This window comes from Lycium ferocissimum, chromosome 4 (assembly GCF_029784015.1).
Source record: "Lycium ferocissimum isolate CSIRO_LF1 chromosome 4, AGI_CSIRO_Lferr_CH_V1, whole genome shotgun sequence".
NCBI lineage: Eukaryota > Viridiplantae > Streptophyta > Magnoliopsida > Solanales > Solanaceae > Lycium > Lycium ferocissimum.
The window spans coordinates 50,521,987-50,545,056 of record NC_081345.1 but is presented as its reverse complement, the minus strand read 5'-3'; the positions used below and the strand labels follow the sequence as shown (position 1 = coordinate 50,545,056).

Sequence of the window (23,070 nt, the reverse complement as noted above, 5' to 3'; positions counted from 1 at the left end):
TTTTTAAGGATTCCAAAGTATATGAATTGATGCCTTATGATTCTATTTTATGTTTCCTCGTGAAGCTATTTCCTCGTGAAGCTATTCTTCATTGACGATCTCACCTTATAATAATCGTTCCTCCAAAGTGAGACAAAGCGACCACGATTAATCCATAATATGATCGGAGGCTACCGACCTTACGTCACTCCGATAGATACATGACTTTCTTTGGGCTCTCATGCATGCTACTTATATGATATATGAATATGATATATGTATATGTATATGGGGAATATGGGAAAGGGCGAGAGCGTTATATACGCGTAACCACCGATCGGTTGGTATAATATGACATGATACCGTCCCGCGGGATGCCGGACGCGGGATATGTGGTTATGGATCGGGCCGCACGTTCCGCGGCAATAATATATTATATAGATCGGGCCATGCACGTTCCGCGGCACACGTATATATATATATATATATATATATATATATATATATATATATATATATATATATATATATATATATATATGGATCGGGCCGCACGTTCCCGGCACTAATATATATGCATGGTACCCGCCTAAAAGGCACTCGGATGTACGGGTTACTCTTTATCTCATGATATGTTCCATATTTTTCGTCTTGTTACTATTCATGCTTTGTATCCTTCCATATGTTGTTACTTATGCCTTACATACTCAGTACATCATTCGTACTGACGTCCCTTCTTGTGGACGCTGCGTTTCATGCCACGCAGGTGTATACAGATGAGTAGAGGATATTAGTAGAAGATGTTTCGATTTGGATTGGCGAGCTCCATTTCCTCCGGAGTGTTGCCGAGTCGGAGTATCTATGTTATGGTATCTTGATTTATGTTAGAGACTTTGCGGACGAGTCACGTATATAACATATCAGTCTTGTAAGCGGCTCTGTAAGCCGATGTATCATTATGCATTATGTTACAAATTTCATATGATTACAGATTTTACTTGATTTGAGAAAGACGAAAAACATGTTTTTTTTTGAAAAGCTTACATTATGCACTCATTTCATGGTTCGAAGGTCCAGTAAGATTATGAGTAATCACAAGAATCAGCGGGTTCGCTCGGCCCTAAGTAAGGGTCGGGTGCCCATCATGCCCTATCAAAAGTTGGGGTGTGACAAATTGGTATCAGAGCAGTTCGTCCTCGGGGTTGTCTGCAAAGTCGTGTCCCGGTAAGTCTGTTTATGGTGTGAAGCGCGCCACATTTATAAACAGGAGGTTACGGGGCATCTAGGGTGGTTACTCTTCTTTCACATCTAAGATCGTGCGATAGAGCCAAATCATAGGAAATGAGATTCCTTATATTAACCTTTGATTTCAGAAGAAGCACAGTTTCGACGGGAGAAAGTGAGTGATGATATGGGAAGTCAAAGAGGTAAGTTACTTCGTTGAGGTTACGTTACCAGAATATATATATATATATATATATTTGATAATGGATCGGTTGACATAGAGGTAAGTCAGTGTAAGTACAAGTAGAGGAATTGATCAAATGTATCCCTTGATGATAAGTTCAGTCATAAGTTTGTGAACTGGGCAATTGAATGAATCAGTACAAAGTTAAGCAATAGTACAAAGGATGTATGTCGGGTAAGGTAAGAATATCGCCTATATGATTGAGATGTAAAGCTGAAGAATGAAAAGGGAAGGTAAACAAGAAGGTATAACAGGGCAGATCGCTAAAGGATCAGGTACATCTCGAGGTGTGATATATGAGGCTAGTTTTGATATCCTTGTTCGTTTACCCGAAATTGGGAGCCCTGGGTGGCTGGGATATGTCGTATATATATGTATATATATATGCCCTGTGAGGCATTGCTGGATTTACTTGCGTACGCGTTTTTGGATAGTAAGAATTATAAAGGAGACTGCGAGAATTTTCCAAAATCGGGTCATCCGGTTAGGTACATCTAACAGGAAGAAACGTGAAAAAGGAAATATCGTAAATAGACAATAAGTGGGATGTGTTTCTTTAGAAGAGTTATGGATTTGACATGGTCTGAAGAATGATCTGTGAAGAAGGTGAGTTATACGAAGAGAAGGTTATTATGACAAACTCAAAGGTATTAAAGTATCGAAAGGATTATGGGATTAGTTATACATTTAAGTCAAGTTAAAGAGTATTACCGTATATAGATACGGCCTAATCTTGACATATTATAGATGTCGAAGCTATGGAGATAGTTGTATACAAGTTGGATTGAGGGGAATAGTAGGGTTGCGTTAATAAGGTGATACAATATGAAGGGAATATGCGAAGAGTTGAGGCCAAAGGTAGGATGATAAGCGAAGGACATACGCATATGATATTACAGATAAATTGAGGGAAAGTGCAAGGCAACTCAAGTTAGAATGTTAAGGAATGATAAGAGTGAAAGGACATAAGGCAAGCTATGAAAGTATCGTCGAGTTAAGCTAAATAGAACATATCGAAATTGAGATCCAAAGAAGACCAAGGACATAACTAGAGTGCAAAAGGAAAGGAAGCATTAAAAGATAACCAGAAGTGAAAGGAAAGAGGAATGTAAGGATGATTACACGGAAGGGTATTTATGATGAAGAGAAATACCGAGAGAAAATTGGGAAGATTGGTAGTACTAAAATATGATTTAAAAAGAGAAAGGTTAACTCCATAGAGTGTGATCTTGAAGTATCGATTGGGACGGATAAGCACAAGTGAAATACGACGAGTCTATTAGTAAAATGAAGTAACGAATGACGAGACAGGGGCATAGAATACGAACGTTTATAACGAATGTGAATAACTTGGTAAGACAACTTATGTAGTAAGTGTAATAGGGTCAATCAGAAAGAGTTACAGGTTAAGTATGCTTACTCCATGAGGTTTATTCTGGTTTATAAGCGAGTTTACGAATGAGAGCAAGAAGTGGCACTCTATAGAATTGATTGTGATTGGGATATGATGAGAACGTAGCAAGAACTGTAATACAAAGTAAGTAAAGTATAGCGAGGAAACGACTAAAGAGGTGACATGTTCTATGTGAATAGAGAGTGAATGCAAGTGTGAAATCAATAAGCGAGCCATGAAGCGAGGGATAAGAAAGCTTATAAAACCCGGTTAGGGAAAGTTCGATAGAGGTTTCGCAATGACGGGGAATGATAGCAAGCATGAGGGAAGAGGAAGTCAACTCGAAAAAGAAATCGAGAGAAAGGTAACATAGTAAAGCGATGGCGGAGAATTGAGATCACGAATGATATTTTGGTGGATGTAAAAGACCAAGACTACGGAAAGATGAATGACTAAATAGAACGATTGTTAGGAAAAGGATCGGATAATAAGGATGATAGGGAATGAGTAGAATAAGTGTTGGAAGCGAAGAATGGATTGTATAGAAGTAGTATACTTTGAAGGACAAAGCGGTACTGAGTTAAGAATAGGGTTCCTTGTGTGAGGAATAAAGGATTAATTATAAAACGGAGTAAGTATGGGTATAGAAAGTAAAGGAAACATGCGAAGTACACAAGCTTAAGAAGTAGTCGTATTATGAGAAAAGGAAGATGCGTCTCCTACGGATACCCTATACTAAGATAGAACAAGTAAAGTACATAAAGGAATAAGCTGGAAAGAACAATGTGGCTATGAGTTATGAGTTCACCATATGACGATAAAGCGATAAAGTAAGGCTATCACCAATGACAAGTAAAGATATGATTATGATTGGCTTCGAAATCAATGCTGAGTACAATACAAGAATAAAAGAGTATGAGGTACAAGAGGCATTAGTTGTGCATGAGACTTAGATCCTTGATAAGACAGATGGCAGTTTAAGGGAAATGCATTACGGTTGCTATAAGTCGATTACGGGAAAGAGAGAAATAACTTGAGATGGAAAGAAAAGGGGAAGATGACGCTACCAGTGAATGCTGACTATTGAAGAATGGGATAAGTGACACTACATGGATGGTACAGACGGTTAGACATACTATTATTTTGAGTATCCCTATGGGACAGAGCTGTTAATTGGAGCGGATGTAGGCATCGACTCATAATTAACGGTTGAGCCAAGCAAAGTACATCCTTGCTTGGGGTGCTATGTCGGCCGAATTACTGGTTTAAGTAACTGCAAGATGAGTATGTTAAGACTTTGCACATGAATTACTGCTGCTATAAATTATAGGAAATGGCATGGATATGATGCAGTACAATAAGGGAATTGAGGAAAGGGATACGTGAATTTAAGGCTGGAAGTGAGGTAATGAATTTGAGAATAGTACAAATGAGACCCCAAAAGGGGAAGTGAGTAAGGAAAATATAAGTGTAGAGATTGAAATGATGAATCCTAAGATGTGACAATTATAGACCCTTAAAACAAAAAGTGAGAGTTATACAGAAATGGTATAGTGTTATCGTTACACAGTTCAGCATGGACATCAAGTGAATCGATGAAAGGAACGTATTAGGCTTAAGATTGAAAGTAAGGATTGAGGATCGAAGTGTGGATTTGTCTTGAAGGCACCGTAAGGTAAGACTCATAAGGAGGGAGTGAGTGAATAGAGTGCAAAGATTCTAAATGCACTCAGCTATGAAAAACAGATGTAGTTTGAAGTGAGAATTTTTGTAGAAGCGAGTTTAATAAGATCTAAGGGTTAGTCAGCAAGGGAATATAGTGATTGAGGGGTATCTTTTGAGATTGGACTGAAAATAATTCGGGAGGAAGAAAAGAAATTGAACAATATTCCAGTAAAAGGGGACAAAGATTGACAAGAAATTGGAATAACTACGATGCTTACTATGGTATGATTACCCGGTAAAGGGGACTACAAAACGGCGCAAGGCCGACAATCGAATGATTAGGTCGTAGAAAATAGATGCAATAGTGCATCGATTATGACAGCATTAAAGGAAGAAGATCATGGAAGGAAGGATTCAAGATATTCCAGGTGTGAGTATACGAATTACCGATAGCCAGGCTTAGCATAAGGATCCTTATTAAAAGAAAAAGAAAAGAGAGAGTCGACTAAAGCGTAGGATGAAAGGAAATTTCAGTGTTATACGAACTGGAAAATAAGATACCGCAATGATCGACCCAGTTGCTATAGAAGGGAACGCAAGGGATGACGATGCTACGAGTTCAAAAGAATGGGTACTAACGGTGGAATTGTGTCCTCATGGCATTACGATTTTACGAGAGGAGGAGAAGAAAAGTGACAGGTGATAAAGGTTATAGAATTGTCTATGGTAAGATATGATAACCAAGAAACAGATAAGTCAAGAGAGATAATAAGAAGGACGTAGTAAACATACGAGACATATAGAACAAAGTGATGATATCGCGAGACAAAGAAGGTTTTGAATAAGAATGGAAGAGTTGATAGTGATTATGACGTGAGTTTCGTCTTATTTTAACATTCGAGGACGAATGTTCAAAAAGGGGGGAAGGATGTTACACCCCGTATTCTCGTGCGTTGAATTGCATCATAGGTTAGTCTCATAAGCTCAAAGGACGGGGTTATGTTTGAAGTTATAAGTGTTTATGTTATGTTCAACAAGTGATGAGTAAGTGCCGCGAAGGTGGGAGGTTAAACGAATCGGGAAAAAATAAAATAAGTTTTGCTAAGTTTGGGATGTTGAATAAGTTATACAGACTGTATGGAGTTTTGGACATATCCAAGTATGCAAATAAAGAGATCGACGTATAAAAGTTTTAGGTCTCGAAATAATTTCCGCGGATGAACGATGAGTTGCTACGGTGCTACGGTCTTTGCGGTGCTACAGTGATGCCGACTTTGGCACCTATATAAGGGGCAGAAACCCCATTTTTCTGCACTAAAATTCCCCCAAATGTTCCAGAAATTTCAGCAACAAAGAGAGAGTAAAAATACATCACAAAAGTGAGGATTTTGAGCAATTTCAAGTGACGGAGTATTAATCAAGGTCCGGGTAACGTGCAGTTGCGATTGTAGTATTGTTTTGCGGTGGAATTGGCTTGGATTCAAAGTGAAGGAGTGAAGATATAGCATTATCATCAAGGGAAAGGTATGAATCTCTTTCTATTTGTGTTAATATCAATTTATTTACGGAGAAGGGGGTAAAATCATTACAAAATGGCTATGTGATGGAAATATGGGACGAACACCATATGGGCTGTTCTATGGAATACGTTGATATGGGAAATGATGTTTTTGTTGTTGGTATCATTGTTGTTATTGTTGGTTGTTGAATTGAGAATTCGGGCTAGGCATATAAACAGGGGAAATCTTTGCCCGATTTTCGACGAATATAAAATAGTATAGCTTGAAACTTGGTACAAGTGTGATAAAGAGGCTAACGTTAGTGTGAATCCTCTTAAATGTAGACTCACGAATTCGGATGAATAAGTGTGGATAACTGGAGGTTGAACAGGTATGTTAAGGCTCGCCCCTTTCTTTCAAAGGCATGATTCTTAGATTACGATTTCATAAATGCTTCCATAACTTTGTTGTTGTCAAAAGTTAGAAGTCTATAATTCTAAGGCATGATTTCTTTTCCCGATGACCCGTAAATGCCTTCTAAAATGTCCGTATCTTTCCAAAATGGAGGTTTATGACTCCGGAAGCTTTCATGACAACTCGATGGATATGTTTTACAATGACAACGATGATGTCAAAAATGAGAATATTTTCCTACGATGAATATGATGATGATGATTCTATGTTTAAAGGTTCCAAGTTTACGATTTCAATGATGATACGAGAATGTTGAGCTATTTCCTGATTTCTCAACTTTATTCATGAATGATGACTATTTTTTTTAAGGATTCCAAAGTATATGAATTGATGCCTTATGATTCTATTTTATGTTTCCTCGTGAAGCTATTTCCTCGTGAAGCTATTCTTCATTGACAGAGTCTCACCTTATAATAATCGTTCCTCCAAAGTGAGACAAAGCGACCACGATTAATCCATAATATGATCGGAGGCTACCGACCTTACGTCACTCCGATAGATACATGACTTTCTTTGGGCTCTCATGCATGCTACTTATATGATATATGAATATGATATATGTATATGTATATGGGGAATATGGGAAAGGGCGAGAGCGTTATATACGCGTAACCACCTGATCAGTTGGTATAATATGTCATGATACCGTCCCGGACGCGGGATGCCCGGACGTGGGATATGTGGTTATGGATCGGGCCGCACGTTCCGCGCAATATATATATATGGATCGGGCGCACGTTCCACGCAATATAATATATATATATATATATATATATATATATATATATATATATATGGATCGGGCTGCACGTCCCGCAGCACTAAGCATGCATGGTACCCGCCTAAAAGGCACTCAGATGTACAGGTTACTCTTTATCTCATGATATGTTCCATATTTTTCATCTTGTTACTATTCATGCTTTGTATCCTTCCATATGTTGTTACTCATGCCTTACATACTCAGTACATCATTCGTACTGACGTCTCTTCTTGTGGACGCTGCGTTTCATGCCACGCGTGTGTATATACGGATGAGTAGAGGATATTAGTAGAAGATGTTTCGAATGGATTGGCGAGCTCCATTTCCTCCGGAGTGTTGCGAGTCGGAGTATCTATGTTATGGTATCTTGATTTATGTTAGAGACTTTGCGGACGAGTCACGTATATAACATATCAGTCTTGTAAGCGGCTCTGTAAGCCGATGTATCATTATGCATTATGTTACAAATTTCATATGATTACAGATTTTACTTGATTTGAGAAAGACGAAAAGCATGTTTTTTTTAAAAGCTTACATTATGCACTCATTTCATGGTTTGAGGGTCCAGTAAGATTATGAGTAATCACAAGAATCAGCGGGTTTGCTCGGCCCTAAGTAAGGGTCGGGTGCCCATCATGCCCTATCAAAAGTTGGGGTGTGACACTAACCGAACGTCAGAAGCATCACAATACACAACATAGCCATCTGGCCCTTCTGGGAGTGTCAAGACTGGAGCTGAGGTTAATCTGTCCTTCAACTCTTGGACGCTGCATTCACAAGCATCATTCCACTGAAATTTAGCTGACTTCTGGGTTAGCTTCGTCAATGGGGCTGAAATAGATGAAAGGCCCTCTACGAATCTTCTATAATAACCTGCCAATCCCAGAAAACTACGGACTTCTGTAGGCGTCGTAGGCCTTGGCCAAGTCTTCACAGCTTCAATTTTCTGAGTGTCAACTCTAAGGCCATCATCTGAAATAACATGACCTAAGAATGCCACAGAATTCAACCAAAACTCGCACTTTGAAAATTTTGCATACAATTCACGAGTCTGAAGAATTCCAAGAACAATACGTAAATGGTCTGCATGTTCTGATTCTGTGCGAGAGTACACCAGAATATCATCAATGAATACTATTATGAATAGATCCAAGAGAGGCCTGAATACATTATTCATCAAATTCATGAACACTGTCGGGGCATTAGTTGACCCAAATGACATCACCCGAAATTCATAATGGCTATATCTCGTTTTGAAAGCTGTCTTGGGAATATCTTCTTCTCTAACTCTCACTTGATGATAGCTTGACCTCAAGTCTATTTTGGAGAACCACTTGGCACCTTGTAGTTGATCGAATAAATCATCAATTCTTGGAAGAGGGTATTTATTCTTAATCGTCACCTTATTCAACTGTCTATAATCGATGCACATTCGTAGGGAACCATCTTTCTTTCTTACAAATAGGACAGGTGCTCCCCACGATGATGAACTAGGTCTAATAAACCCCTTATCAAGCAAATCTTTCAACTGTGCCTTTAGCTCTTTCAATTCTGCCGGAGCCATTCGGTAAGGAGGAATAGAAATAGGCTGGGTATCCGGTAACACATTAATAGCAAAATCGATTTCTCTTTCTGGAGGAAGGCCTGGAAGATCATCTGAAAATACATCCAAAAATTCATTCACTACTGGAACAGATTGGAAATTTGGCGATTCTGCTTCAGTATCATGAACTCGAACTAAGTGATAAATATAGCCCTTAGCTATCATCTTTCTTGCCTTAAGGTAGGAAATAAACCTACCTCTTGGAGATGCTGTATTACCCTTCCATTCAAGCACGGGCTCTCCCGGAAATTAAAATCGAACTACTTTCATTCGGCAATCAACATTAGCATAGCATGAGGCCAACTAATCCATACCCATAATCACATTGAAATCTAACATTTCCAGCTCAACTAAATCAGCTTTAGTTTGGCGGTCACATATCACAATTACACAATCTTTGTACACTTGTCTAGCTATCACGGGATCACCAACCGGAGTAGATACCTCAAAAGGCTTAATCAGCTCGGGTTTCACCCCAATACGACTAGCAACATATGGAGTAATATAGGATAGTGTAGAACCCGGATCTATCAATGCATACACATCATGAGAATATACAGACAGTGTACCTGTAACCACATCTGGGGAGGACTCGAGATCCTGTCGTCTAGCTAAAGCATACATGCGGGGCTATGTGGCACCTGAAGTAGATGATCCCCCTCGGCCTCTACCTCGGCCTGCTGGAATTTGAGGAACCTGCCCTACCGGTCGCGCTAAAGAAGAACCAGCCGCTGATCCTGTGGGCTGGACTCCAACTCTACCACTCATCGACGGGCAATCTCGCATCATGTGCCCTACCTGGCCACAGGTATAGCAAGCATCTGAACCCTGGCGACACTGTCTGGAATGTAATCTACCACACTGGCTGCATCGCGATACTGGAGGTCTCCACTGGCTATAGTCTCCCCCAAACTATGAACCTGAGGCCTTGGAACTCTGACCCTGTCCTGAACGGAAGGAGCGATCAAATCTCCTACCTATAAATCGGGGAGGTGCACTAGTCACCGACTAGCCTGAGTGTCTAGAATGTGTCTGCCTTGATCCCTCTCTGTAGTCACTACCTGCGCCCATAGATCTGGCCCTCTTGCATTGCCCTCTATCAATATCACGATCGCCCCTTTGCGGATGTTGTTGTCCTTCTAGATTCTTGGCATGGGCTTGAATACGGGAAATGTCCATCCCATCTTGCAATGAAGCCGTCAAACAATCCTTGAACAAATGTGGCCCCAAGCCACTCACAAATCTATGCACCCGATCTCCCATGTCGGCCACCATAGTCGGAGCATACCTAGCCAAAGAATTAAATTGAAGGCTATACTCCCGGGCACTCATATTCCCTTGTTTTAAATTTAGAAATCTATCCGCTCTAGCTCGGCGGACCTCGGGTGGCAAATAATGGCGAATGAAAGCATCTACAAATTCTTGCCAAATGGGAGGAGGCGCATTCTCTTTTCTTGATGCTATCCAATTATTATACCATAAGACCGCCACATACCGGAGTCTATACGATGCCAACTCCACAGATTCAGTTTCAGGGGCATGAATAATCTTTAATGTCCTCAACATCTTATCAATAAAGCTTTGCGGATCTTCATCCGGCTTTGACCCAAAGAACTCCGGAGGATTCAAACTCATAAAATCACGGGCTCTAGTACTAGCTGACCGATTACTTGGGCCTACATTCTGTCGCTGTGCCTGAGCGGCAACTAACTGCGTCAATAAATGAATAGCTTCGGTCACTTGTTCGCCCGAAGTAGTCGGTGGAGGGACTGGAGGCATAGGAGCTGGAGCTGAAGCCCCTTCTTGCTCTTCCGTAACAGGCGGAGTGGAAGAAGCATTAGATGGAGCCTCATTATGTGATTCACCCTCATCTACATTCATTGGCGGCTCTCTTTCTGCCCGCCTTTTCATCGTAGTCTTGCCCTTCTGGGCGGCTTTAGCTTTTCCCTTTGGCGATATTTTTGAAATCATATCACACTATTAGAGAGGATAAAATCGTATACACGGCTTTATCGCACGATCTCATAAGAAGAAAGATGGTTATTTTTCCTAAATGTCCTGTAGCCTCCTGTTTATTAGCGTGGCGCGCAACACACCATAAACAAGACTCTACTAGACACGGCTCGTAGACACTTTCTAGGACTGAACTGCTCCGATACCACTTTTGTCATGACCCGACTAGGGCCATGACGTGTACCCGGGGCTAACCACCGAGCACCACTCATTCTATTACTCATCTGCTTTCATTCATAACTCTTATGCTCATAATCATAGAAAATTATTTTCATTTGAAACGTATTCACTTTATATACATGAGCCCTTCGTCTATCAAAATAATATATATATATATATATATATATATATATATATATATATATATATATATATATATATATATATATAATGAGAAACTTGTGAGACCATACTACCCACAACTGCGTATCTACGAGCCTCTACTAGAGTACTAGACATATAGACGGGACAGGACCCCGTCATGCCCAAAACGTGTATATACCAAAAGAATAAATCAATGGCACCTCCGAAGCAATGGAGTGCTCTCAATCAGCTAATAGCTCCTACGAGTCTGGATCACCTCCTTGTCTACCGGTGGGCATGAGCACAACGTCCAAAGAAAACGGACGTCAGTACGAACATTGTACTGAGTATGTAAGTCATAAACAATAATGAAACACCAATGAAATGAGGAGGCATCAAATGAGGAGCAATCTGTAACTGACTGCGAATCATAAAAGAAATAATGCATGCTGGCTTACTTCATAATCATCATCATATTATGTATGCATAAATGTATAAGCTGCCCGACTGTCACACCCTTAATCCGATAGGGTGTGATGGGCACCCGACCCTTACCTAGGGCCGAGCGAACCCACTGACTCTTGTGACATTCATAATCATACTGGGCCCTTAGCCATAACATAATTACATGACGGAAGTTTTTCGGAAAGCCAAATATGCTTTTCATCTTTTTCAACTCAAATAAATCTGTAACATATGAAACTTACAATACAATGCATAATAATACGTCGGCTTACATAGCCGCTTACATAACCGACATCTTATATCCACGACACTGTCTGCAAAGTCTCTAACACGGAACATAAAACCATAACATAATACTCCGACTCGGCAGCACTCCGAAGAAAATGGAGCTCGCCAATCCCGCTGGGACATCTTCTGCTAATATCTTCAGCTCACCACAGGTGTACCTGCGCGGCATGAAACGCAATTTCCGAAGAAAGCGGGGTCGATGACGAATATGTACTGAGTATGTAAAGCATGAATTGTAGTAAGCGGGATCATACTGAAGTAAAGAGTACAGAAGATCACGAGACTGGCCTTCAAAAACATTTATCATGCATATCAAAATCATATAATCATCATATATACATATAGCGTGTCCCGGCCCTCTAGTGAGGGACTCGGTAGGTAAAATCACATCATAATCATGTCATCATATCATCGTACATATATACCGTACCCGGCCCTCTGGTGAGGGACTCAGTGAGAAAAATCATGTCTTAATCATGTATGCATGTCCATATACATATATATACATACCGTACCCGTCCCTCTAGTGAGGGACTCGGTGAATAGCGTGTCCCGGCCCCGCTAGCAAAGGACTCGGTAAATAGTCATAGCATCATATACCGTACCCGGCCCTTTCGGGACTCGGTCGTACCCGGCCCTCTAGTGAGGGACTCGGTGAACAATGCAAAGGTATGTGCACGAATACGTACCCGGCCCGGGACTCGGTGAATGACATATTGAGCTTGCACGAGCAGAGTAGTGAGAAACCATATGCACATAAATCATTCCATAGACTCAATGAAGTGATCAAATCGAAGCGTCATTTGGAAGTCCGGACAATGGTTTTATCAAATGGCTTTCGGACATTACTTGGAAACATATCATATGTCATGAGCATATCAAAGTGTCGTAGAGATCATAGCCATACATCAAATCAATCCGAGTCCGCCTCGGAAAGTTACGAACATTATTCACTTCAGAACTTTCTATGAACAAATCGAAGCGATCCGAGCCTTTCTGTGAAAGTTACGGGCGTTCGTAGTTTCGGAACCGTTTAGGAGCAAAACTCTTTTGAAAATAAAACCTTTATGCAATTTTTGAAATTTAATTATACGAATGACATACGGACCATGATTTGACCATATTAAGAATACGGATATCAAGAAGCCAATAAGATTCATAAACATGCTCGGATCACCAGAATAGAGTTACCTCGTAATTTGTGTCATAACTTATTTTCAACTAAGACATGCCAAAGAAAGAAGGGGTGAGCTTTACATACCTTAGCCGCTTCCTAAGCTAATCCGAACTTACGTCTCGACTTCTCACGATCTACAATAATGTCATTAAGTTATCAAACATTAGCCATAACACTTGAGAATCCAATTCCAAATTAACATTTTGTCTACAAAATTTCGGCAGCATTTCCCCTGTAACTTCAACATCCCCGAGAATTCAACTCGGCCAAATCAACAACAACCAAACCAACAACCATACTAACAATATCCATAAGTGATTCAAAACAAGTTCTAACATTAATAATTCCTTTCTACCCAACTCGACAACATTTCATTTATATTCAATAAGCTACGTGCATTCAAACCAACATCATTGATCATACGTTCAAGTGTTAATCCGAGACCATTCAAACACGATTTAAGAACATTCCAAGCAATCCATACAATATTCAAAACAACCCAAACAATAGGTCATTCCACCCGAAACCTTCCAACTACATTAGGAGCATCGATAACACATTTTCTTCTTCCAAATTCTTAAACTATATCAACAATTCCATACGTTTACAACATTATTTTCATTAATACAAGAATCCACATTAAAATCACAACAAGTCCCAAATTAGCCCACAACGATTACGATTTCCATTCGAGTCATCAACCCTTCATTTTCATCACATAATCCACAACAAACAACAACCAAAATACTACACAAAATTAGCTCATCATGTTCCACCAAAAACAGCCCCTACACGGCCCAATTTCAACATACATAATCCCATGAAGTTCATTCATTTCTACACATTCCACAACACACACAAACATCCATAACATATGAAAAGAGGGTTGAACCTTACCTTTTTCCATTCAACATCTTCACTCGGCTAGGCTTGTTTTCCGCAAGAACGATCACTTTGCTTGTTCCAACAACTATTCCATGTTAAAGAGGGCCTTCCAATTGGTAGAGAGACAAAGAGAAAATAATTGACTGCCCGGCCATATAGGCGCGGTGTAATATCATCATCATATACTCATCATAATATATTAATCATGATATACTCATCATAATAATGCATGGAAACTCAAGGACAACTATACTTTATCGGGGTGACGTAACGTGAACCCCCGATTCCATTATGGAGCATTCATAAACATTCTGCCTCACCTTGAAGGAATTAGCATATAAGGTGAGTGTATATAATGATCAACATCAATGGATTATAGATAGCATCATTAGCTTTATAGGAACATCATATCATGGACTCTAGAATCTTTGGACTTAAGCTTATCATCATCATTATCGTACTCATAGTGTATCTCTTATCTCATATGGCTATTCATGAACGAGGACTCTTAGTTTTCTTGAAGATAGGACATTCATGAAGAAGGAGGAAATTCATGCCATAAGATTCATGCCTTAGAAAGAAAGGACTAGCCTCACATACCTTTGTCGTTTAACTATTCTATTGCTTGCTTGTTCTCCTTTAATACACACGTTCTACCTTCAAGAGAATTCGTATCGACATTAGCTAAACAATTATAAGAACGTGCTTACTAAAGCTAGAGAAAATTGGGCGATTTCCTTTGTTTATACGACTTCCTCCATATTCCATATCAACTCCCAAACATTCATAACAACAATCACAATATCATAAACAACAATCATCATTCATTTGCATTATCCACATTTCACAATTTCACTTCAAATTCTCCATAATCATGATCATAGTTCACTATCACGTTCTTTCACATACAATGCTTATTCCATGTTCTAAATGTCATTCATAACCTACTTACAATCACAACATATCCATTTTCATGATTCATTCCAACTACTACTCAACAATGACACTATTCCCACATTTATGACCCATTTTCTATATTCCTCTATAATCCAAGTGTTTCAACTTTTCAATACCTCAAACATCATGAAAATACCATGAAACTTACCTTAGATAGTGTAGTAACAAGCCTTGAGTGGCAATACTCTTCTTGCACCAAAACCCTATTTCACTTCTCTTGGGATTCCTTGACTTAGATGACTTTAATGTGTTTCACACTCTTGATTTTTGTTGGTTTGATGAAGTTGATCATCAATTTCCTTTGGATTCTTGTGGATGAAGAGTGGAGAATATTCTAAAGGTTTCTTGAGTTGAGGAGTGAAAGTGAAATGAAAATAAATGAACTTGGGTCTCTTATATCAACATTTAAAGCTGTCCCGACCGAAATCTACGGACCAACATACGGTCCGTATAATTTATACTGACCGTATGTCTGTCCGTAGATCTGGTCTAGAGAGACATGCCATTCTGGGCTGATTATATGGCCAGACATACGGCCGCATAATTTATACGGCGCGCATGTTGGGCCGTATAATGCCCGATGGTTCCGAAATCATTCTCGTCGACTCGTTTGATCTCCGATCCTTATGGAACCTTCTTAACACTTGTTTAACACCTCAATACCAATCGAGGGACGTTATAACTCTTCCTCAAAGTACCATTAAAACATCATTACTCGATACTCATAAATCTTGTCCGACACACGATATATGACTTGTTTTCCGTAACGACTTCCTTATCCCACCTCGAATGTCTTTAAAATCTCGATTAAGATCATCAAGTGCTATTTCTACGATTAAGATCATCAAGTGCTATTTCTTACTTATCAAAACATCATATACGTCATTCCCTTCGTTGGCCTATTCACTATACGTTAACGGGAATTTCCAAGGTGTAACATGATTAAAGATAGTAAACCAGCTTTAGAGACTGTTGAGATAAAGCGAATGAACTATACACAGAAAAATGAACATTTCAAAAAATGATAGTCAAAGCTACTGAACCAAGTTTGGGGACATGATCTAGTTAAGAGAGTTACAGACAAACAAAATAACTAAACACATGAACCAGATCCGCAAACATGTTCCAACACAGAGACAAGTGCAGTGAATAGATCAGAGACATATACAGAACAAGAGAGAATGAATCAAGTGAAGGAACCAGGTCCACAGATATGTTATATGTGTGAGTAAGTCAGAGATTGTTGCAGGACAAAGATGAATGAAACAAGGTTATGGACATGTTCCATCTCAGACAGTAAGAAGATTCAGAGGCAAAAGAACCGGGAGCTTGAACCATGTATACGAACATGTTCGAGCTTACAGTTTTACTGCGAGTAGGATTTGTATTTTATGGTAAAGTCTTGGTTGACAAGTTTACATGATTTCCTGCCATAATTATCAAGATACCTCAGACTCATACAAGGTCACTGAAGACGCGTGAATGCAAGAATTCCAAGTCAACTCAAATCTTAACTGTCATTATGGACCTTACCTAGTGGGGATTGAGTTCAACCGACTTGAGACAAACCTAGAGCTATCAATATTCAAGTCATGCCATGAAGAAGATTTGCGCACCTACAAAGAGAGAAAATCAGAAGTTGACCAAAAGCTGTCAAAGCTATAATTGAGAGGGTTCTGATTACAGTAGTGCGACCTTGATACTATGAAGAAGATTAAAGAAGTTGTTCTACAGAGTTTATATTTTACAGTTCTTGAGTCTAGATTTGTGTATTAGGTTGTTTATCGAGGTGTGCCTTTATCCGCTTTCATAGAAGCATAAATTATAGGTATAAACTGTTAGTCAAATTCAACTTCAAGTTGGGATAACATGGAGTGGGCTTACTAGTCTAGGGAGATCAGTGAGATAGGAATTAGAGTTTAGTTCCTAGGTTACAGAGTTTGTAACTTGAATTTGCATTGGCTCACAGTTGTAGTGGAGTTTGAGAAAAATCCTACAGAGGTGTAGGTCGTGGTTTTTTTTTGCCTTGTGAGCCGGGTGGTTTCCACGTAAAATTGTTGTGTCCTTACTTTACTGTTCTTTGCTATTCCACAAACACTAGTTTGGAACAGGTAGAGAAATGTGTTCTATCCCATAGGCGAAAATCTGGTATTACTTAGGATAGAAAGTAGGCAGTGCAACCTAACGTTTGGTCATCACAGCACAATGACCACTAGACAACATTATACAACCACTATCATCTGCGACCTCCACAACCTCCACCAACCACCATTTCACAATCATTTTTGCCGGCAACCAGTGGCGTGCACAGGATTTTTTCTAAGCGGTGTCACAATTTAAAACGGAAACAAACAAATAAAACACTATAACTTCATATTAATAAAAGGACACAATGTAAATAGAACACACCTAACCAGGGAAGCATAAGTAACAAATATTTGCTTGTCACAAAAGCTTACATATGCTAAGCATATTGAACTAATGACCTAAGATTAAAACTAAGAGCCCTAACCAATACGCTTTTTTTATGTCAAGCAGTGTCATTTTGAAAATTATATTCTATTTTCGTTTCTTACTTTCAATTATATATACATATTTAGTAAAATTTTCCGACGAAGCAGTGTCACGTGACACCCCTCGGCATAAAGTAAATCCGCCCCTACCGGCAACCACCATCATTAGTTGTTGTGGCCGCTAAATTTTCTTCATTAAACAAATCAATTTTTACAACATCATGCAAATTAAAATACTTTTGATTATTATGTGGATACAATATTTTGTTATTGTTTTCTTTGAGTTTAGTAATATTATTCATTAGTTCTTAAACAACCCTTCAAATACCGAGAAAACAATATTAATTATTTCATTTCATATTTAGAGATAATATCCTAATAAATAGTTGTATAGTCGTAACTGACATTTTGATCTTTAAAGTGAAAAACAAACCGGGCCTTTGTTTGTATCGCTACAATCCCAATAAAAGCTCGCCTTTATTTTATCTTTCCTCTCCCATTATTCACGGGCTCACCCAACTCACAAAAATTTTAATAAAAAAGAACCTCAAAAAACAAAGGAGAAAAGAAATTCCTTCTGAAAGCAAAAACATAAATTTTTAGATCTAGAAACGAATTTCTATCGCCACCAATTCTTTGTTAGATATACAGGTAATTCTCATTTTCTATATGGATTATACATTAATTTTTATTAGTAAAACAACTAAGGTGCACATGAACATTAATTCATGTATACAATGAATTGACGGATTAACATTCTTGATGCATGCAAACGTGTTAAACATGGCATGCAGATCTAATGTAAATTGAGTTGTTTTAGCAAAGAAATGGTAGAAATGTATCTTTGGGATATGAATTTATAATCCTAGCACAAGGGTAACATTGGTTGTTTAAGGAAATTATTCCTTTTTTTATCTCATCTCTTTATTTTCTATTTTCAAGATATAATCGATGTGATTCTTTGTGAACGTCATATAGATTTTTTCATTCAATAAATTCATTAGCCAACGTGAAGAAGATCCCTACTCTATCCCTCCTATATGCGAGACGCTGGAAGTGGTGTTAGTTTTTCGATAGAACCAAGAACCCTACCCTATCCCTCCCCCACCTCTACCACCGATGTGTGGGACGCTGGAAGTGATGTTAGCTTTTCGATACAACCAAGAACCCTACCCTATTCACACACCCCCTCCCTCGCCCCACCCCACCCTCGATGTGCGAGACGCTGGAAGTGGTGTTAGCTTTTCGATAGAACCAAAGTCTTTCCACGACTGCTCATGAGATTATGACTAGTATATGGAAAAAAGTAAAAATCATGATTTGTATAATTCAACAAGTATAATTATAAGTAACACATATCAAGATTTTACTTTATTTTGAGAATTAATACTCATCCAAATTCTTCTGTTCTATTTGTGCACATGAACTCTTTTGCAAATCAATTTTGTTTCTCGGTTTGTGACATGCTTAAATTAAACCGGACTCCAATTAGCAATGCTACCAACTTGCTGCTTCTCATAAGATTGCGTGATCACTATTCATGAAAAGATTATTTTTTTTTCTGGATAACTTGATTTTTCAACTAACGGCCCTTAATCTTAATTTGAAAACGGGTTCAAAGAGGCGTAACAGATATTGAAATTTCATATAGTCGATCCCAACTAATTTGACACATGTTTTAGTCCATGGTCTACTTATAAAGGAGTTGATCAAGAATTCACTATTCCCAAATTCTTTCAATTTCTATGCGTTCTTTTCTTATCCAACACAATAATTGTATTTACTTGAAATTTGCATTTTTCTTTATCTTATCTTTCTGTGAAAATAAGGATTGAAAGTGCAGTGTTGTCTCCACTAAAGATGATTTTTGTGAAGTATATACTATGCATCTTGATTTCCTTTATGTTTGTTCTTAAGCTTCGTCTTTTTTCTTTTAAATGTTATAGTCTATATATTGACAGTTTCATACTGGTCCTGAGTACAACAACATACTCAAGTTCTTGTAAACCATACTCAAGGTTATAATTTTGATATACTTCTCAGGATGAATGAGCAAGCTACACAAGATAATAATCCCAATGCTCAAACAATCCTTCCAGCAAAGCGAAGGCGTGGTCGCCCGCGCAAAGATGGAGGTGTCGCTAAAAGAGGCAATTTGCAGTCCCCAATGATGACTCCTCCAGCACCCGAAAACATCAAGAAAGTTCAACAAAATGCTGTCGAAATGAACCAAAAAGATGGAGGCATTATTGGTAGCAACAACGTTGTAGGACAGATGGTTTCCGGTGTCGTTGACGGTTGTTTTGATGCAGGGTACTTCATCTCCGTTCGAGTTGGTAATAGTGGGACCACGCTCCGTGGATTAGTCTTCCAACCGGGGCGATTCGCTCCTATTACACCAGCAAATGATGTTGCCCCATCAGCCATAATGTATCACAGAAATCAAGTTGCTCAGCCAAATGTGGCACCAGGACAACATGCTATATCTTCTAAGCCAATGTCAAGTGGTCCATTTGTACCTAACAATAACCAATTTGCTCCTATCATGGCGTCTCAACTTGGCACGATTCACGAGGCACGATGCAACTCGGGTTCTTCCTTGGGTGAAAAGTCTGTCTTGCAGCCAAATCAAGATCAAAGAGTAGTCCAAATCCAATCCCACACGACTAGCCTTCCAGTGGAGAATCTTAGAATGGTTGAACAGAATGAAGTGATGCAGGTAATATATCTTATCTTCCAAGTTACTAAGCCTCATTTGTTTATACTTAATGAAGATCTTAACCTTTATCATTCAGATCTCAGTCATTAAGTTTGTTTGCTTTCTAGGCCAAAATCTTAATTTTAAATCTTAGTCATTAAGTGTGTTTGTTTTCTTAATTTTACAACCACTTAATGGGTGAAAAAATCATGTCGCAGACAAATCAAGATCGACTAGTCCAAATCCACCAATCCCACACGACCATTCCAGTGGAAAATCTTAGAATGGTTGAACAGGATGAAGTGATGCAGGTATTTGAAGTCGTGAACCCATCAGAAGGGACGACCAAAATGATTGCAGAATCCATATTGGTGGAAATGAAAGCTAGTGAAGGAACTACCAGCTATCAGGGACCTGATAAGGCTCAAAACCAACTCATGGGCTCTATGTATCAGTCTGACATTCTTTTTCAAAACAATCACAACAGCTCAAGTGGCGAAATCCACCACAATCCGGCTGCAGACAACCAACCGACTGAACTTGCATCCAAGAACGATAAGCAACCAAATCCTGAGAAGTCATATATGCAGACTTTACTTCAGCCAGGTGAGTTAGTTCAATGTGAATCGAAGAAACTTGAGATTCACCGAGCTCCTATGAACGCGCAAACTCAACTCCACTCCTCCCAAGGACTTCCTCCAATGAATGCAGAGATTCAGATGAAAGAATGGACTCATAGTGGACAAGAAAACCAACAGAATCAGTTCAACCAAAGTACTCTTTTTGCTGAACTTGACTCTGTTGGCCAAGAAACGCAGGCTGCTGCAGAAAGTCAAGTAGTTCAGCCAAGCAATGAGCTAAAAAGCCCATTTCTTGAACAGAATTATGTTCAGATGACTAATGAGAACCCGAATCCCAGGATCAACCAAGTACTGGTTACTGGTGAAACTCAAGCTGTGACTACAGAATCAATTAGGACTACTTCAATGGACTTCATGATGGAAAATCTGAACTATCCGAAGAATGAGGAATCTCAAAATACTCATATTGGACCTGAAGTTGAGTTATCAAGAAATGCTGAAATGTCGAACGAAACTAAGGAAGCAAGTGAACTTGGTGACAAACTTGTGTTAGGCTCTCAATTAACACCACAGCATGAAGAGGCAAAAACTGAAAATTCTGATCACTCAGCAAAAGCTGAAACTCAAAATACAAGTTCTGATGGTGGCAACATCAACCTGGAAATTTTTCACCAAGGCCAACCTTGAAGCTGCTCAAAAATTTAAGAGCAACAATGTTATAGACTTATTTCTCTATAAGCAGCTGCTAGTTTAGGGCCTTATGTTCTAGTTAGACTTGGTTTCTTTTACTTTTTATTTTGCAAGACTTTTATGGAGTCGCTAGACTTTAATCATCTCAATTATGTATGTTTTCCCATCAATATGGCATATCCCCTTTGCTGCCTGATTGTGGCAGAATCAGGATTTGAAGATCATGAGTTCTGAATTTGTTATCGAATTCATAGCTCGTTTTAGTTACTGAGTTCACAATTAAATATTTAGTTCTAATACATATAGAGTCTAAGAAAAAGCTAATCCGTACCTAATATTATAGCTCCAGCTCTACTGGAATAGCAGAGTTGGATAGCCACAGGATTATCGTTTTGGAACTTGGGATATGGATTCCATGATTATAAATAAACAACATAACTAAGAGAATCAAAGGTTGCACCTTAATCGCGAAGGATTTAACTTATATACACTGAACATGCAAAGAACTTTTATATTATTAGCATAACTTATATCCCAGTGTGAACTAGGGAGCTTACAACCAGTCAAAATCTTGACACGATGGCTTCCACGTGTCAAAATACTTCGGGAAAAGGTCTGATATCCCTTCTAATTTGACTGTGTTTGTGAGCTTAAATTGAGCGATGTAATCAGTGGGAATTCATATAGCAGACCCTAACTTGCTTGAGATTGAGGTGTAGTTATTGTTGAGTAATTTAACTTGTTATAGCAGATGACGTGTCTTATCTTCCAGATTACTAACTTCACTTTCTATGAACAGTCAAATGTAATTATTTTCTAGGTGGCTTGGTAGTGTAAAAATTAATTCCGACATAGAAGTTGTACATTTTTTTTATTTATTTATTTTAAAAATAAAAAAGGGCTACCAGGTAAAAACGGGCTTTGGCAATATCAATGAGATCTTTACACTACACAATAGCTCAATAAAGTCATAATAAAAATAACTTTAGTCTTTATCTCTTTACAAATTTTAGCCAGTATGTGGTGTATAATCGATATATACGGACTCACTGCATAACCTGCTATATCCTGCATATACATCGGTGACAGCTACAAAATTTTATGGCTAGGCTGGTGAATTTTATTAAGTCGCCTGGCTAAAAATGTTAAGATCCTAATCTCAAAAGCGCCTCTTTCGGTCTAATTTCTCTTTTGGCTGATGTTCTCTTAGTATTGACGGTACGACACTGCTCCCTAATTAGTTCATAGATATTTCTATGTATCTCGAGGATCTCAGCATTTACACTAACTTTACCATTCTTATAAATGTTTTGGTAAACTTTTAAAAGCAGTTTATTTTAAAAAATACTTTTTTTTACAAAAATCTTTTTTTTAAAAAAAGTATTTTTTTAAAAGCGATTGTGTTTAATAAATTAATTTAAAAAAATCTTTTGAAGAAATAATTAGTGTTTAAATAAACTTTTAAAAAGTGTATTCATATGTATTTTTCTCAAAAGTCTTTTCAAAAAAAAGTCTTTTAAGGCAAAAAGCTATTTTTTTAGCTTTTCTGAAAAACAACCTGTTTGCTACTCCTCAAAAGCACTTATTTTCTCCCAAAAGCTTGGCCAAACACCTCATTAGATTTATATGCTTGTTAATCCTACAGCTTTTTGAAAGTTT

The 23,070-nt window shown here is 38.5% G+C and overlaps 1 protein-coding gene across 1 annotated transcript; it reads left to right on the top strand.

The window, feature by feature from the left end:
- The first annotated feature begins 17,956 nt into the window (after positions 1–17,956).
- On the top strand, positions 17,957–21,445 carry LOC132054835 (uncharacterized). The gene is made up of 3 exons (XM_059446803.1): positions 17,957–18,093; positions 19,486–20,161; positions 20,359–21,445. Exons 2-3 carry the CDS (start codon positions 19,487–19,489, stop codon positions 21,406–21,408), a joined length of 1,725 nt encoding a protein of 574 aa, XP_059302786.1. The 5' UTR covers positions 17,957–18,093; position 19,486; the 3' UTR covers positions 21,409–21,445.
- The last annotated feature ends 1,625 nt before the right edge of the window (positions 21,446–23,070 follow it).

Excerpts from the sequence above, each read along its gene's own strand:
- LOC132054835 (XM_059446803.1), top strand. The coding sequence starts at position 19,487 with ATGAATGAGCAAGCTACACAAGATAATAATCCCAATGCTCAAACAATC. Across the intron at positions 20,162-20,358 it reads AACAGAATGAAGTGATGCAG|ACAAATCAAGATCGACTAGT; the intron begins GTAATATATCTT and ends ATCATGTCGCAG.